The sequence below is a fragment of the Falco punctatus genome (genome assembly GCF_963210335.1).
Source record: "Falco punctatus genome assembly, chromosome: 7".
Taxonomy (NCBI): Eukaryota; Metazoa; Chordata; class Aves; order Falconiformes; family Falconidae; genus Falco; species Falco punctatus.
The window spans coordinates 63,188,173-63,203,741 of record NC_137587.1 but is presented as its reverse complement, the minus strand read 5'-3'; the positions used below and the strand labels follow the sequence as shown (position 1 = coordinate 63,203,741).

The following is a 15,569-nucleotide window of genomic DNA, read 5'->3' as shown; positions in this document are numbered from 1 at the left end:
CCAGGATCACAGAGGGCAACTACTGCCACTAAGCCACCTCCAGCATAAGCCGCCACTTGCCTAGACTCCTTAAACGCCTAACGAGTCACGACTCCCCAGCGAAATGAAGCAAAGCTTACCCCACCCCCAAGCCGTTCACAGGCAAGTCTCACCCCTCGGGCTCCCTTTCTTTTATAACCTCCCCGTCCCCACCACACCTGTGTCTCCCACACACCTGACGTTGCAAGGAGAGAGCAGAAAGCCCCCTTCCTTTCCTCCCAGCAAGTCTGCTCACCACCACCTGGCCCTATTTACCTGATCAGCAGGACCAGACCACGTCAGTCACCTCTCTGCCTTGGCTGGTCATTTAAGATACGCAGTGCAATTAGCACCGTTACGGGAGAGTACGGGCTATTCATGAACCGTTCTTGGGCCTCTGCCACTGCTGAGCCTGTCCAGGCTGCCAAGAGCTCCCTGACCTGAAGGAGCCATGTGAGACTTGCATGTGTCGCTCAGTCACACGGTGACAAACCTCATTGCTAGCTCAGCACACACGCACTTCTCCAAGGAAAGTTCTAACCATAGCTTGGGGAATTATCATGGTGATGACACCCAGGCTGAGACCCCGGAAAGCACTGGAAGGCTTAGGCTCGCTATATTGCACAGCTAAAAGCCCTCACACACTCAAAGAGCAGAGTGGGGAGTTTCTGCTGGCAAGGTGGTCTCCATTTCTTGTCTAGGGACCAGCCACCACCTGTGGAGTCATCCTCATGGTCTGCAGAAAGAAACAGCTCGTGCCGTTTGCCTCCAGCACAAACCCATCGATCACGCTCCAGCTCAGGAAGCTCACGAAATCCTGGCTCCGAGCACACCAGAAACACTCTCACCCTCGGACAGCGTGCAGCAGGCGCAGCGAGGGGTAGGCAGTCCTGACGTTGATGTGATGCTTCAGGATGAGCTCGTTCACCCACTCCACTCGCTCCTTGCCCCCCTTGGCCATGAACGCTGGGATCCAGAGGATGCTGCCGTTGAGGCTGTGGAGGCGCTGCAGCAGCTTCTCCCTCCAAGTCTCGTTCACCAGGTCCTCGAAGGCCCGTTGGATGACCGAGGGGTTCATAGTCACCAGGTCCGTCTTCATGCCCACGTCCTGTGAGTACTCCTGGACCGGGGCCAGGTTGCACCTGTGAGGGGAAACACTGAACAGCCCTTTACAAGGGACGCTGGAGAGGGCAGTGACAAACACGAGGGGTGTGTGATGCCAAAAGCCAGGGCGAGTGACAGATGTGCCCGTTCGCCCTTGCTTTTGGGAGGAGGAGGAGCAGCAGCGAGCATGAGTCTCTGCAATAAATTCGAGGGGCTCTGACCTGGCTGAGCCATCTTAATATCGGGTCATCGCTCCTCAGCGTGACGACATGTGCATGCACATTCCTCTGCGGCAATGCTAATAACAGACATGACTTTGGTGTCTGGTGGGTGGGTTCGTAGGATCGGTATCTCTTCTGGTGCGGTTCAAAAATAACACGTAGCAACAAACCTCCCGTCTTTGCTGCCACGGCAGATTTGAAATGAAAGGGCCTTTCCCACGCAAGGAAGGCGCCCGCTTCTTCATCCTAGCCCTGCTGGGGTAATATTATCCCAAGTCCCTTTTCTCCTCCTGGTGAGTCTCTGCTAAGAGCAGACGTGGTGGCACCAGCAGCGATAATAACACCAGTGGGAAGGGGATGCCAGGACATGGTCTCCACAGGGTTTGGCTGACTGGAGGCTGTGACCTTCAAGAAACATCTCTTTCTGTAGTATCAATTGGTGCCTCCTCTCAGGCTGTGCACGCGGATATGGGCACGCTCCCCCCCCAGCAGCTCCCCTGCCACGAGCTCCTGTGTCACACCAGGGCTGAGGGGCTGCGGGATAAATAGCCAACAAATCACCCCCGTTATACTATGGTTTCCTACAGCTCCTTGAGGGGGGAGCTCCGGCTATTAAGCCGTGGCTGTGCCATGCATGTGGCCCTGGGTAAATGGCACCGAGGACCAGCTGACAGAGGGGTGCAGAGAGATGCTCCCCTAGCATGGTGCAAACCAGAGGGTTCCCGTGTGTTCGCACACTGCGTGCTCTCCTGCGGCGTTTTACAGCGAAGTTACAGTACTTAACGAGCAGGAATTGCATCCTAACCATCTGCCTTGATAATCAGCCATTACTGCTGTTTTCCCTGCTTTACAGATGGGGAAACTAAGGGAATGGTGTAAAGAAAATCCAGTTACTGGCACGTGGGGCCCTTCTGATCCGCTCATTGCAGGAGTTAAATCACTGAAAATAAACATTGGATCTGAAGAGAGAAGCTGTATCCTGGACACAAAGCCCACCACTGGTCACTGCCAAACCTGCTGAAAAGGGTGCCTGGATGGAGCAAACCTTCCCCGGGAAGATGCAGGTTCAAGTGTTGGCTCAGATAACTGACGGTGGGAAGAGTATGTCCGTGCCAGACCTGCGCTAGCATGCCTGGCTGGAGAGAAGTTGCTCAAAATCCCAATCCTTACACCCAGAAAAGCTTTCCTCCTGCAACTTCGCTGCCTGACGTGAAAGCCCCTCCCTAAACTTTGCCAGAACTGCAATAAGCAATTTTTCCCTTTGCTCACTCTGGTGACACTTCAGGATAAGAACGGTAACACCCCGTCCCCCGTGGACAGGACGGAGCTGCGAGCAGCCGGGTTTGAGCGGGGGGCAGAGGTGACATTATCCTCGCTCCCACGTCATGCCAGAGACTGCCTCTGCGAGCTGGTGATGGATTGGGCTGTCTTCATAATAGACTCACCAGAAAGCAAATGTCTGCACATACATAAATCATCAACGGACTCCTACAGCCCCTCAGCGAACAGATGTACATGGGTGTTGGGGACGGGAGGGCAGGCGTACTCCTCCTCTCCACTTCAAGCACCATCTCTAGCGAATTCGGTGTGTGTCCCAGTGGGGGTCAGGGTCTGTTGGTGCAGGTCCATGGGGCAGTGCCTCTGTGGGGACATCAGTGCTGGGGACGGAGCGGTCACAGGGGAGCATCAGACCTGGGTGTGCACAAGTGTGGTGCCAGGGCGTCGTGCGGCACACCTGGCGCTCGAGGGCAGAAGTGATTTGGGGAAGAATCAAGCTTGCCTCCACCCGGGAAGTCCAGGGCAGGGTTTGTTTGCAAGAGGGCACGCATGTGGGAGAAGAGGAGGGAGTGCTTGGAACTGGGGGTGCTGGGGATTAATAGTGCCCTGGGGGGATTCACATGAGAAGACACAGGGTGAATTTGCAAGAACACTGGGGAAGCAGTTGGCGGTGAAGGGTTTGCAGCGGGGGGTTTGCAGCGGTGAACTCTACACGTGCACACGGAGCTGCAAGGCTGCGCTGCACCACGCAGTCAGAACTCCAGCCCCTTTCCACTTTCCAAGACCCCCCCAAACCCCCTCAGCCCCACCACACAGCGGGGCGCAGTCCACTACCTTATCACGAAGCTGTGCGCATCGATCTCGGGGCCGCAGCCGCTGCTGAGCAGGACCCCCGAGTTGCCCACGATGGCGCAGGTGGGGAACTGCTTGCCCTTGAGGGGTGAGGTGCGGGGCAGCAGCTCGTACAGGTTCTGCGAGACATTCATGGTGCTGTCCCTGTCAAAGACGTAGTGGATGACGTCCCCCGGCTTCAGTGTCCCCTTCAGCACTGAAATGTCCTTCTCTGCATCCAGGAACTTCAAGATCTGTTTCCTGAGGACAGGGAAGAAACAGCCCCATCAGGTGAGGTGCAGAGATAACCTGGGTCATACATAGGATGAACTCTTGCCTCCCGGCTGCCCTCGCTCTGTGGCCAGTCCATCTGACCGACGCTCTCCAGGAACACCTCGCAAACAGATATTTCCATCTTACTGCCCGCTCCTTCTCCACCCAGCCCTTCCTGGGGCAGGCTAGCACAGTCAGTCCACCATTAGTGGGGGGGTCCCTCCCTGCATTTACCTTGGGAAGAGGGTCGTCTCCTCCCCTCCGTGACCCATCACCAAGCACACATTAATTCCACTTGGCCTGGAAAATGGGAGCTCAAGTGCTCCTTCTTTCGTCACTGCAAGGCCAGCTGGTTCAGTGGGAATTCATTTCCAAGTGATCGCTTACAGATATGAAGCCTAACTCAGCGGGAGATAAGCTTTTTATTTCTTCCTCAACTTCTTTAGATGATATACAGAGGCAATTTGCCAGCTTGCACTGCAGAGGACCAAATCTGTCTCTTGTCCTATAGGTAATTACCAGTACCTGATCTTCAAAGAGAGTGTCTGGTTGTGTCTCCATTTGGATGAGGCTGGTTTAATGTTGTGCTTAATGCTTTCATTACTTCTGTCAACAACAGCTGGAGACGAAGAGTCATTTATTACTACTTCAGCTCTAGAGAAAAGACAGACAGGGAGAGGGAGAGACAGGATCCGTTAGCATCCCAATGGCACTTCTAATCACTGTCTTCAGCTCTGGCTGCTGGAATTCAAACTTCATCAGAAAAGCAAAATTGTAGTTATTAGCTAAACAAGAACTGAAAGCTGTTTGTATTCTGCTACACTCAAGCAGACAGACACAAATCCTTAAATACCTGCTCACTTACATGAACACAGACTTGCAGCCAGGCACAGCTCTACAGAAAACACAGTCTTACACATCTAGCTGTAGAAAGGCATGCACACAAAAACACAAGCAGGTTCTGCAGAGACAGGACACGTGCAGACAAGACAGCCCAGAGCCCCAGGGAACCCCCAAAATTCACCAACACAATTCCTACATGGGCAGCTGAGGTTGCTGCCCAGTCGCCTCGTGGTCACACGTGAGCATCCCAAAGTGGAGCCAGCACAGCCCCTGGAGAGGGTTAAAATCCTCGCCGGAGAAGTGCAACCTTCACTTCACCCACAGGAGATATTAATTTAGCTGAGCTGCTGGGAGCTGCTTGTGAGACTGGGCTACGAGCATCCTGTACCCAACAGGGAGAGGCTGGTTCGCTGGCAACTTTCTCCCCCGATAGAAGAGAGCACAAGGGTTTCAGCATCTGTGTTGCTTGCTTCACGCCCAGAAATGAGCAGGGGGATGGGCAACAGCTAGATGCTGTGGTTTGGAGATGCTCACTGGGAGACCCCGGTTTTTAATCCCTGCCCTAAGCAGCGAATCAGCCCCAGCACTTCAGTGCCATTTATATCAAATGGCATGAACTAAGGGAGCCTCTGAATATTTGACTCCAGCCAGCTGCCCTCCAAAGAGGATACTCGTGCATCTCATCAAGAAGCTGTGCATGTATCTGCAGCCCCGAAAAAACCTTCACACTTCAGAGCGCTCTGAAAAATACACAGCCAAAGCACTTGCTTATCAGCTAAAGGGAATCTCCCTCTCCAGTGCAAAGGCCTTTCTCCAGCTGGGCAATGGTCTGTAAATAAATACATTTATAAAAAGCATGTAAACCCCCAAGGAGAGCGAATAGTGAGAGGTGGGGCAGAGCTGGCAGCCCAGGCTCATGGACGACATCCAGCTCCCGGGAGCGCATCTCCAGCCCAGGGAAAGAGCTCCCGAGGACAGGCAGTGGCTCACACCACGTAATGTTTCAGAAAGGCAAGGAAACGTGTTTATAAATGCTGGCTGCCAGTGTCCTTGTGTGTGTTTGTACAGTACCTCTCCAGCGGCTGCCAGTCGAGGCTGTTGGATTTGTTTGTATCTTGCGTTTTGCCATATTGCCTCGTGTCTTGCAAAACTTACTTACAGGGTGTCAAAAATCATAAAGGAAGCAGGGTAAAGAAATCTTGGGAACAACTACGATTTTTTTCATTTTCTCCATTTTCTGTGTTTTGATCATGGGTGGTGACATCACCACAGAATGATGTCACTTTCCTTCTCACATGGTGTCACTGAGCTTTGCAAGTGTGTCACTTTCTAATGCTGGGCTGACATGAAATCACTGTAAAAATGACACAGAGAGACACTGAATGAAGATGCGATGCCACAAAATGACTCTGCGATAGAGAGATGTTGCTGAAGTGCATTATGATAAAACTGAATGAAGTTCTGATGTCAAAGACAGCGATCTCCCTTCTAATAGCACTTAGTAAAGCTACAAAAAACGGCAACTCTATCACTGACTTATTTTCACAATAAGTAACTCTCTCCTCATTCTCTCAATCACCACAACTTGCAGATCCTTGGTTATTTGCAAATGATTATTGCGCTGAGCTGGGAAAAGGAGGGGGAGAAACGATTAAGAAAATGCAAAGCAGAAGTGAAAAGAAACAGATACATTTGCTAAATAAGAACAGCACTATCCAGCGAAGAGGAGAAGCAGATTAATAGCTGCCTTACAGCAAAAACAAATGAACACAAAATCTAATTTACAAACCTATTAGATTTGCTATGTAAGCTGTTCACAGCTGATCTGATTGTACCTCTGCCTCCAGAACTCCTGCAAGACAAAGGAAATGCATTATTTATAAACCCAGCTCCTCTTTGCCAAGCATTGTCCAACAGTCAAGAGATCCTGCTCTGGAGGGCTCTGAACGGAGACGCTACTGCGCCGCTTGCATCCCACCCCATCCAGAAGAGAGACGCCCTGATGCCTGTGAAGGTTTTTTCACATCCACCGTCATTGCTGCCCTACCGCGACCGTAAAATCATTCTGGCAAAAAAGCTCCTAACCAACCCAATTAATAATACCTGCGCGATCTAACCAGCTATCAAAGACATCTGGTCTCTGTCGTCAAAGCAGCATGCAGCCTACAGGTTGCATTAAATACATCTCTACCTTTTTTTTTTTTTTTTTAGGGAGTCGGGTGTTAGCAGTGCATAGAGAAGGTCTCCTCTATCTCCAGGTTCCCAGGGGACTTTCCCTGTCCTTTTCAGGTGGAGATGGGAGCTGAATGATCTGGACAGGATTCTCACCACTGTCTTCATCTCGGGCTTCCAGCTGAGACCATCCAGCATCTCCATTTTATCCACACCAAGCCCCCAGCCTCCTGGTGAAGAGACCTGACTTGCGGAGACCTCATCCTCACAGTGCACCTCCTCCCAGCTCCCAGTGACCCACAACAGACCCAGGGCTCCCTTCCAGCCCCCTCTGATCCCATGAGTGCCCTGAAGCCCCTTATCCCCGCCTTCGGTGTAACCTGGCTGAAGCTATGTGGCCAACTCACCACAGCCATTCACATGCTGGAGCTGAGACCCAAAGTGACAGCCTTGTCACTCCCATGGCCTGACACCACTGCGCAAGGACGGGTGCCAGACCTGCCTGAGTAAGACCTGTGGGAACAGACAGCCAGAATTCCCAGCACCTATATGATGCTGCAATGAAGAATAGGTGGGACCAAGCCCACTCAGAAACCAACACCACTCATACCACCTGTGCACCCTCACTTAAATATAAATACATGTAAGTATTGGTCTGCATCTAGCTGGCTGCAGAGCCCCTTCTTGCTTTAGCATGCTAATTTCAAAGGGGTCACAAAGAATGAGTTGAGCACTTTGTGATGCTAAGTGGGAGCTGGGCTCCTAGTCAGACACATTTTAACTGCCATGTGCTCACTGTTCTGCTTCGTTGTCTCCATTGCACACGTATCTAAATGAACACTCTTATACAGGGAACCAAATTCTCTTCCAGCAGAAATATTGTTACCTGGAAATATATACCTTAATGAAAACTTATCTCAGGAGCACGTTATTTCTACCAGTCCCGAAAAAATCCCAAATGCATAAGACAAATGAAAAAGAAATAGAGTGTGGGAATGTTTGGTGCCATCAAAAAAAGATTTTCAGACTTGTGGGATGCGGTGTGAATCACTTTGTTAGGCTGAGCACAGCCCTCAGCACCACATAACATCAGACCCTTGCAAATGCTGTGACGGTTGTCCCTTCCCTCCCTCCTGCCAGAGACCATCTACAGCCAAGTCAGAGCAATTCCTGCTCCGACACCCTCCTCTTTCCTTTGGCAAACCTGAGAGTCAGTGAGATGTTTCATTTTTTTGGTGCATCAAGGGAACAGCAGGAGTAGCTTATTCCTAGAGCCTACTGGCATTTAACAAGCCTCCGCTTTAATGGGGTTCACTGCGGGGTGTGGGAGCAGACTGGATTAGTGTGCAAACTACGCATTCCTTCAGAGACATCTCCTCTGAAGGAGCCTTCCAAATGGGATTCACACTCCTTCACACTTGTTATAAGACAGATAGGGACTGGATTAAGGGCTTAGAAACAGAAATGCTGCTCCCTGAATAAGTGCTGGTTCACAATCTCTGTAAAAGGAAAAAAAAAATAATCACAGAAATTAGGAAGTGGAGAAGACCTGTTAGCTCCCACCTCATCCGTGTTTTGCAGCTATGGCATGACCGATCTGAAGCATCACAACGTATTATTCAAATGCATTTATCCAATCTAGCTATACATGTCCCCAGTGACAGGCCTGGGCATGTCTTCTCCTGGAATCAAGGCAGGCATCGGGGCTGGAGATGCCAGAGGTGAGGAAGACACGCTGAGAGCACATCTTCCAACTCGGTGGTGGGGAAGGAGATCGGCTGCTCCGATCCCGCTGAGTAGTCCCTCAAGGGCAGTTCCAGGGGTCACTCTTTCCCCTTCACACACTGTGAAAAGCAAAGGTTTCCAAAATACTGTAATGCAAACAGAGCATGAAGTGTTCTGCTGTCATGTGCGAACATGGATGGGGTGGCTCATCGGTGGAGGAGACAGCAGGGCTCTGCCAGCCATCTTCCCATGACTTGTTCCATGGCACTGGGCTCATGGCTTCGCTGGCCAGCAGCAGCCAGGATGCTCTTGGTGGACACCTGAGATGCTGGCAAAGACACTGCTCCCTGCACTAGGTTTGGTTTCTCTCTCCCAGCCACTGAGATTGCCTGAAGCTGGGACATGATACTTGGCTGAAGGTCTCAGCTGGTTTAGTGAATCCTAAAATACTCCTGTACCTTCAAAACCATCAGGTTTTTGGCCCTTTGCGTCCTACACTGCAACTTCTAGACATCTTTCCCATTTCCCTTTGTACACCAAATGCACATCAAACACAACGTGAGCTGTGGCTACGACACCATAGGGTGCATTGCTCTGCCCAGCCATCCTGCTCAGCTCATCCCACCGGCGGGTACCAGCCAGGCAAACCAGCTGCTCAAAACACTCGTAGTTTAGCCAAACACAATGTTTTCCAAGGTCTGCCATATGGCATTACCAACACAGGCAAGCCAACATCACTGTACTGCTTCACTTCCCCCACCTGGGAAGAGGAAAACATTAAGAAATGGAGGGCACTAATTAAGAGGCACACATTCAAAAAAAAAAAGTCATCCCATTTTATTATACCTTGCTGACCTGGAGTTTCAAATCTCTTGGCTTCAAAAGGCAAAGACCAACCTCGATTAAAATTGCACAGATAGGCATTGATTTTGAAAAGCTTTCTAGTGCTACACTGTGTTTAGATTGAATTGCCTTATTAATCTAGTTGTTATCAGTTTGATTGTATAGCCAGCTCCACAAAGTACCAACCTGCTTCCTAATCCTATTATTTACAAAGCGCTCTTCTTTTGACTTCTGTTGGGATGTTTTCCAGTGATAAGTTGCATCTATATGTGTTAATGCCATATTACTGGCTTATGCCATCCTTTCTCATTTTTGCTTTGAGATTTTCAAGCTGCATTTCCACTATCTAAGATATTATATAGGTCAAAACATTCTGTGCTCAGATGTAGAGTGACACTGATTCATATATCAGAGGATAAAAAAGAAAAATTGTCTTATGGTTCAGGTCCAAATTTTCTTGGATGAATAATTTCCGACAAATCAGGTATGCAAAGACTTTTTTTATTCACTCACTATGAATGGGCTGTTTAGGGTTTTTGTTTCCCTTTTCATCGTTTCCCACTTCTTAAATGATTCTCTTAATTGTTGCTAGGTACGGTTCGGTCTTGCTTCGAGCAATTTCGATATGTGAAATCAAAGCTGCTTTGACTGAACAAGTAGGTCACACAGCCTCTTTGGGCGAGCGGATCTCTAAGAGCAGGCTTTATGCATCCATATTCTCAACCTTACAAATTAAAAAATGTGTTTTCCATGGATATTTTATGATACCCACCTCCAAGTCCTGCTTCCCCCCAGCATCTGTGACAGACAATACACATTGGAAGCGGGCACAAGAAGCATGAGCTAGCTAGAAATTGCAGCTGTAACCAACCACCCATTTAGCCACATTTGTGGAGCCCATTCCTGGTGGAACAAAACCTCTGCCTCTTCCTCACCTTAGGCAACCCAAGTTCACCTCTTCTCCCTTCTTCACATAAGGAAGAGATATAAAAAAGAGATAATAATCCTTTGGGGGACTGTTAAGCAGAATTTATCCATCTGAATTCCTTGGAAAGAGAGTTCAGAGTGCCACAATTTTTATCTGAGGGGTTCAAATTATTAACACTTACTAATTAAGTTTTCACAACTTGCTTTTGTGTTACACACATTTTATGGTTTGACAGCTGGGATGCTGGGGGTGAAGTGGCTTGGCCCCTAACGTCACAAAATGGCAATCCCCCAAGCCAGGACAGGAGCAGGCAGTATGGGCTTACAGCAGACCTGTCCTCTTGGAAATGCTGCTCTCTACTTGCTGAGCGCCGAGTGCAGGTCTTGCTGGGTGAAAGGGTAGGACACATCACCCAGAGGACGCCAAGAATTGATCTGAAAAGGTCTCACTGGCCTGAAAAGCACATGCAGCCGTTGGTCTCCTGAAGCTACAGGCTGTACCCATGAGGCAGTCTGTGTCTCTTAAAAACGCCAAAATCGCCACCTATATTTACTTTGCTTTTCAAGGATTGTTCTGATGTTGTTCTCGAGACCAGATCTGCTGTTTTCCATCTGAAGAGCACATGAGCAGAATTCCAGGCCTGGTCAGGGACCACCCCCTCACGATCACTGCCCTCCCAACCCATGGCTCTCCCTGAGGCAGCCGGGCAGAGAGGGATGCGGGGCGGGATGCTCACAGACCCTCTGCAGGATGCTGCTCTGTGGCCAGATGGACCCAGTCGCTGTAACTTACAGTTTTGGGGAAAGAGATACACTGCCCAGCCACTGGAAAGGAAATACAAACACACAGATCGCCCCCCTCCTCCCCCAACTTGATAGACTTGCTCCTGCTGATGCTGACAGTGGTATATAATCTCAGGTGCATTCACAGGCATAAACCAACCCTTGCAGTGTCAGGGACTAGCTGGCACCTGCATGCTGCCCCCCTGGAGGTGGCCTTAGATGCGCCGAGTGCCCTAGGAAGTGAGTGAATTCATTTTCCTGAGGGCAGTGCAGTCATTCAGCCAAGCCATGTGCTCCCTGAGCCCTCAAAGATGAGGCAGGATTCTCTCAGGCCAGTGCTGTGAAATGTGGACCAGGATACAGGTTTCCACTCTCCTTCCTCTTCCCTGAAATCCAAGGTTTATGTTGAGACCAGCAGAGCAGCAAATGTGACTCCAGGGCTTTTAGGGGAAAATTGCCATATTTCCAAATTGTCTATGGAAGAGAATTAACTGGCTTCCAAGTGCCAACCTGTCCAGCCTGTCCTGCAGGGTGGAGAAGCAAAGGTGTCCCAGGAGCCCAAACTGAGCAGCAACTGAGCCCAGAGGCTGGAAACTTGGATGCCTTGGGGACCATATCCTGGCTTTCCATCTGCATGTCAGAGTCTCGCTGAAAAGATGGAGGAAGGCCACATTCACCAGCAAGTCCCCTTGTGGGCTTCTCACAAGCCACTCAAGCGGTTTCTGTGGGGTTTAGGTCAAAGTCCACCCACATCCATAAAATGTTCTGCTGCCACGGGAGACATTTGGAGAGGAAAGCCTTCACTGCTGGTTAGCCCCACATGTAAACCAACTTGCAAATCAGAAACAAAAGCCAAAGGCAGGTGAGAAGCGATGGGATCACAGATGCACTTTTGAACCTTGGGATCACGTAGTCAAACAACATTGGGCACTCTCCCTAACACCGGTCTTCCCCCATCCAGAAATGCGGCTCTTGCAGGCTCGTTTCTCATCTCGCCTTCCTGCATCACGTGTTGTAACACACTGGGAGAAGCCAGGACATCTGACACATGCAGATCACTCCCTGCGACATTTCACCGGTTGCTTTTGAGGCTTTCATACCATGGTGTGGAGGAGATTGCGGCTAAGAGAAGCGGTGGCCACTGGGTAGCCCTGCGTACCTGCACTCTCCTGGCAAGGAAGGTTCCCTCTGTAGGGATTAATTGGGAAGACATTTCTAAAGCGTGCCTGCTAGGATGAAGGATGCTGCAATATATCTTGATGAGACATTTGAAATCACACTTTGCTGTGTTTAAAATCTCACTTGTTCATATTGTCACATCTTGGCAGCCCGAGTGTCAAAAAATTCCTAAATATCAGGTGCTATTTTTACTGCTCCAGGTTTCATTCTTTCTATCAAGTCATATGACCACATTTGGGAGAGTGCGCCCATACCATGGCTTTCAGGAAAACCACCTTCCCCCACTGGGATCCCAGTGCAGCTCCAGCGTACAAGTTGCAGGGGCAGTGCTTGGCCAGGCAGGCTGGTGGCATAGCATCTTCCAGCAAGCCAAGCAGATCTGGTGTGAATCCATCAGCCAATGGCCTTGCTGTTGCCCACAGCACTTGGTATTACCCTCCATGGGAAACACCATTCCGTCAGTCTCATGCAAACCAGCCTTGCTTATTTGATCATCTCCTCTCATGCCCCAATCCCACCTCCATCGCACCATCCATCCTGCAGGCTCCATCCCAGTAGCCACAAGTTGGGAAGGTCAGAGGTGCTCAGCATCCCTACCTGTCAGGTGGTGACCGTGGCTCCACATCAGTTCCCGTGTAACTGAGAGCAGGGCTTGGCCCTGAGATTTCTGCCTGGCTGCAAATCACAGTGTAATCACCGCAAGCATGCACTGAGGACGCAGGAATCAAGACACATGAGTTGGCAAAACAGAGACACCTATTGCTTAATAGGGAATAAGCCAATTAGGCTGAAACACTGACGTGACAAAACTGGTGAAGACCCAGAAGGAACAGTGCAGCTCTGACAACTAAAGGACACGAGGCAATGGGAGGAACACTCATGGCAGCCTGTGCTGGGGGATCACTCTGCGCTGGGGTAATGGGAACACCAGGACCAAATCCCTGTCCCTGCCTCCAGCCACCTGCTCTGAAGGACCTGTAAGAGGCAGGAGGATGCTCAGAAAAGCCTGATGGTTACTGCTGCCCACCAGGAAGCCATGGTCCAGGACTTTCAGGCTCTGCTCCCAAGCCAGAAATGTGCTCCAATGCGCTTCCCCTGAGCCAGAAAAGTCTCTCACACCTGTAGAGTGTCAGGTCTCACATCCACGTGCATTCACCGTAACATCAGCGTGGCCTGACTTGATCGCCCCACGATGATCTTGTTTTATTGCTGCTCTAAAGAAAAAATACTCACATGCTTACAGGGCTCAAATGTCACACCCTTTACCTCTCCCCATCCTGCGTACTGGCAGGACCTTACTCCCTCCTTCATCTCAGGTCTTCCATTAGACATTTATTCCTGGCATCACCTTGCTTTCTTTGGCTCTGTTAATTAAACAGCCAACAAAGAAAAAGACACTGAAGCAGGCAAAAAGGATCCAGTGAGGGGCTTGGGACTAGGGGGTGTGTGTTTGTGTATTTAGCTTTCCCCTTCTGGAAGACAGAAGGAAAAAACCCCAAAAGCCCAACAAAGACCTAGAAAGGAGCAGAGACAAAAGCCTCACTACTTAAAAAATGTGTCTACATTATACATTTTTCCTGAGATAATTTTTTCAGCCAACAGAGCAGAGCTATCAGGGAGCACAAACAGCACAGCATCAGTCTTGCAGCAGATCCTGTCACCCCGAGCATTTGCATCCCAAAAGGCAGAAATCCCAGTGGCTCCTGCAGCATCTTGGATGCCACACACCTTAGGAAATGGGAATGGTGCAATATGAAAAGGTATCACATTTGAGGGGCTGTGGGTCCTCCGGCTCATCCTCCCATCTCTTGCCTGCTTTTACCACTGTTCTGTGGAGCCCCTTGGAATACCAACGGTCTTGTCTGGTTTCTTCTGTCACTGTGGGCATGGATGCCGAGGACCTCTCCCGGGCAGTAACATCCTACTGGGGTGGTTCTTCTGCACGAGCATCCTCAAAATAACACCGGGTGCCTACACGAAGCGGACTGGGAGCGCCTGGGTGAGAGCTGCCCCTAGCAACTACCTGAGCTATTTGCCCACCATTACAGGCACGCACCAGCAACGGAGCCGTCCCAGGAGCTTCGCAAGGACTTAGTCCCCCAGGTGACAATGTCCAGATACCACATACTGAAAAGCCAATAGTGGCTTCAGAGCTTGGCCTCCTCTTCTTCCCCTGGCTCATAAAGCCATGGAAATCCAGGCAGCAGTAAGAATTTGTTGGATTACCAACTGAGCAGCTATTGGTTCGCAGTCAAGTATGTTTCTGGGTGTCAGAAAAGGCGCTGGAGATGCCTTATGATGGTGCTTAAACTTCACAGGGGAAAACATCCCCTGTTGTAGCCACTGGCTGAGAGCTGAATTATTGTCTTGAAGATGCTGGTAAAGGTTGGGCTGGGAGGTGACGGGTCACGGTGGAAGAACCATCCTTCAATTCAGAGCTGCCAGACACACAGGTGACCTGAAGCCCACTGTGATGCTGTTTGACTGAGGGAAGCCTTGAGAGCGCACTTCAACACTGTGTCGTGACTGTGACACTATGTGCTTTTAAAAGAAGCCCTGCCCGTGAAGAGCACTGGCTGGGGAGGGACGGCATGCTCAGCATGCAGATGGCCAGCCTGGAGGTTTTTTTTGTGGTTGTGATACTCCCAGTGGATTTCTGTATGCAATAACAAGGACTTTATTTGCAGTAGCAATGAGGAGTCCAGCACTTAAATTTGGAAAGAGCTGACCCCGTGCACAAGCAGCCAGCTCGATGAATCAAATGCTGTGCAAACAAGGAACCTCCGAAGGGTCAGCAGTGGGGCCAGCAGAGTTAGCTGGGTTGGGGTGATGAAGCTGCTGACCGCCTGGTGAAAGGGAGCACTCCTAAAGCTGACAGCATTTCTGCCTTGTAGCAACACCCCCAAGAGCGACAATCACCCTGGGGCTGGTGCAAGGTCTCCTGACATGGTTACTTGATGGTCAGGACATGGCATTTGTGCTGTAGCATCACTCGCTGCTTCAGGAGGACAGTTTTGGTCCCACCACCCACACACCGAGCACCTCTACCATGCGCTGCCCTCCCGGCTCATCTACCTTCCTGCTTCCAGCCTGCCCTCTCACCATCGCTGCTCCCCTGCAGGTTTTGGCAGTGCGGTGGTGCCCATCTCCCTGGATCAGCCCCCTCGCTTCCTCATCACAGCCAGCGTAGCTGCTGCTGCTGAGGACGCATCATCCAAGGCCACCAGCACCACCAAGGCTGCTGCTCAGTCAAGAGAAGGAGTACTTTAGATTTACAGTGGGAACACAAACAGAAAAGAGCTGTAAAGATTTTTTTTCTTCTTTTTGTTTTTCCATCTTTTTTCTATTGCCTTACAAGGGGCAGAGCTGCTG

The 15,569-nt window shown here is 50.4% G+C and overlaps 1 protein-coding gene across 1 annotated transcript in view; it reads right to left on the bottom strand.

Annotated features, from left to right (window-relative positions):
• ST8SIA2 (ST8 alpha-N-acetyl-neuraminide alpha-2,8-sialyltransferase 2) overlaps positions 1–15,569 on the bottom strand; it is a 32,143-nt gene that overhangs the window by 10,522 nt on the left and 6,052 nt on the right. The window contains exons 2-5 of the mRNA XM_080394316.1: positions 6,358–6,420; positions 4,251–4,379; positions 3,456–3,713; positions 867–1,160 (exon numbers count right to left, since the gene is read on the bottom strand). Coding sequence (XP_080250442.1) covers positions 867–1,160; positions 3,456–3,713; positions 4,251–4,379; positions 6,358–6,420 — 744 coding nt within the window. The remainder of the gene's footprint in view (positions 1–866; positions 1,161–3,455; positions 3,714–4,250; positions 4,380–6,357; positions 6,421–15,569) is intronic.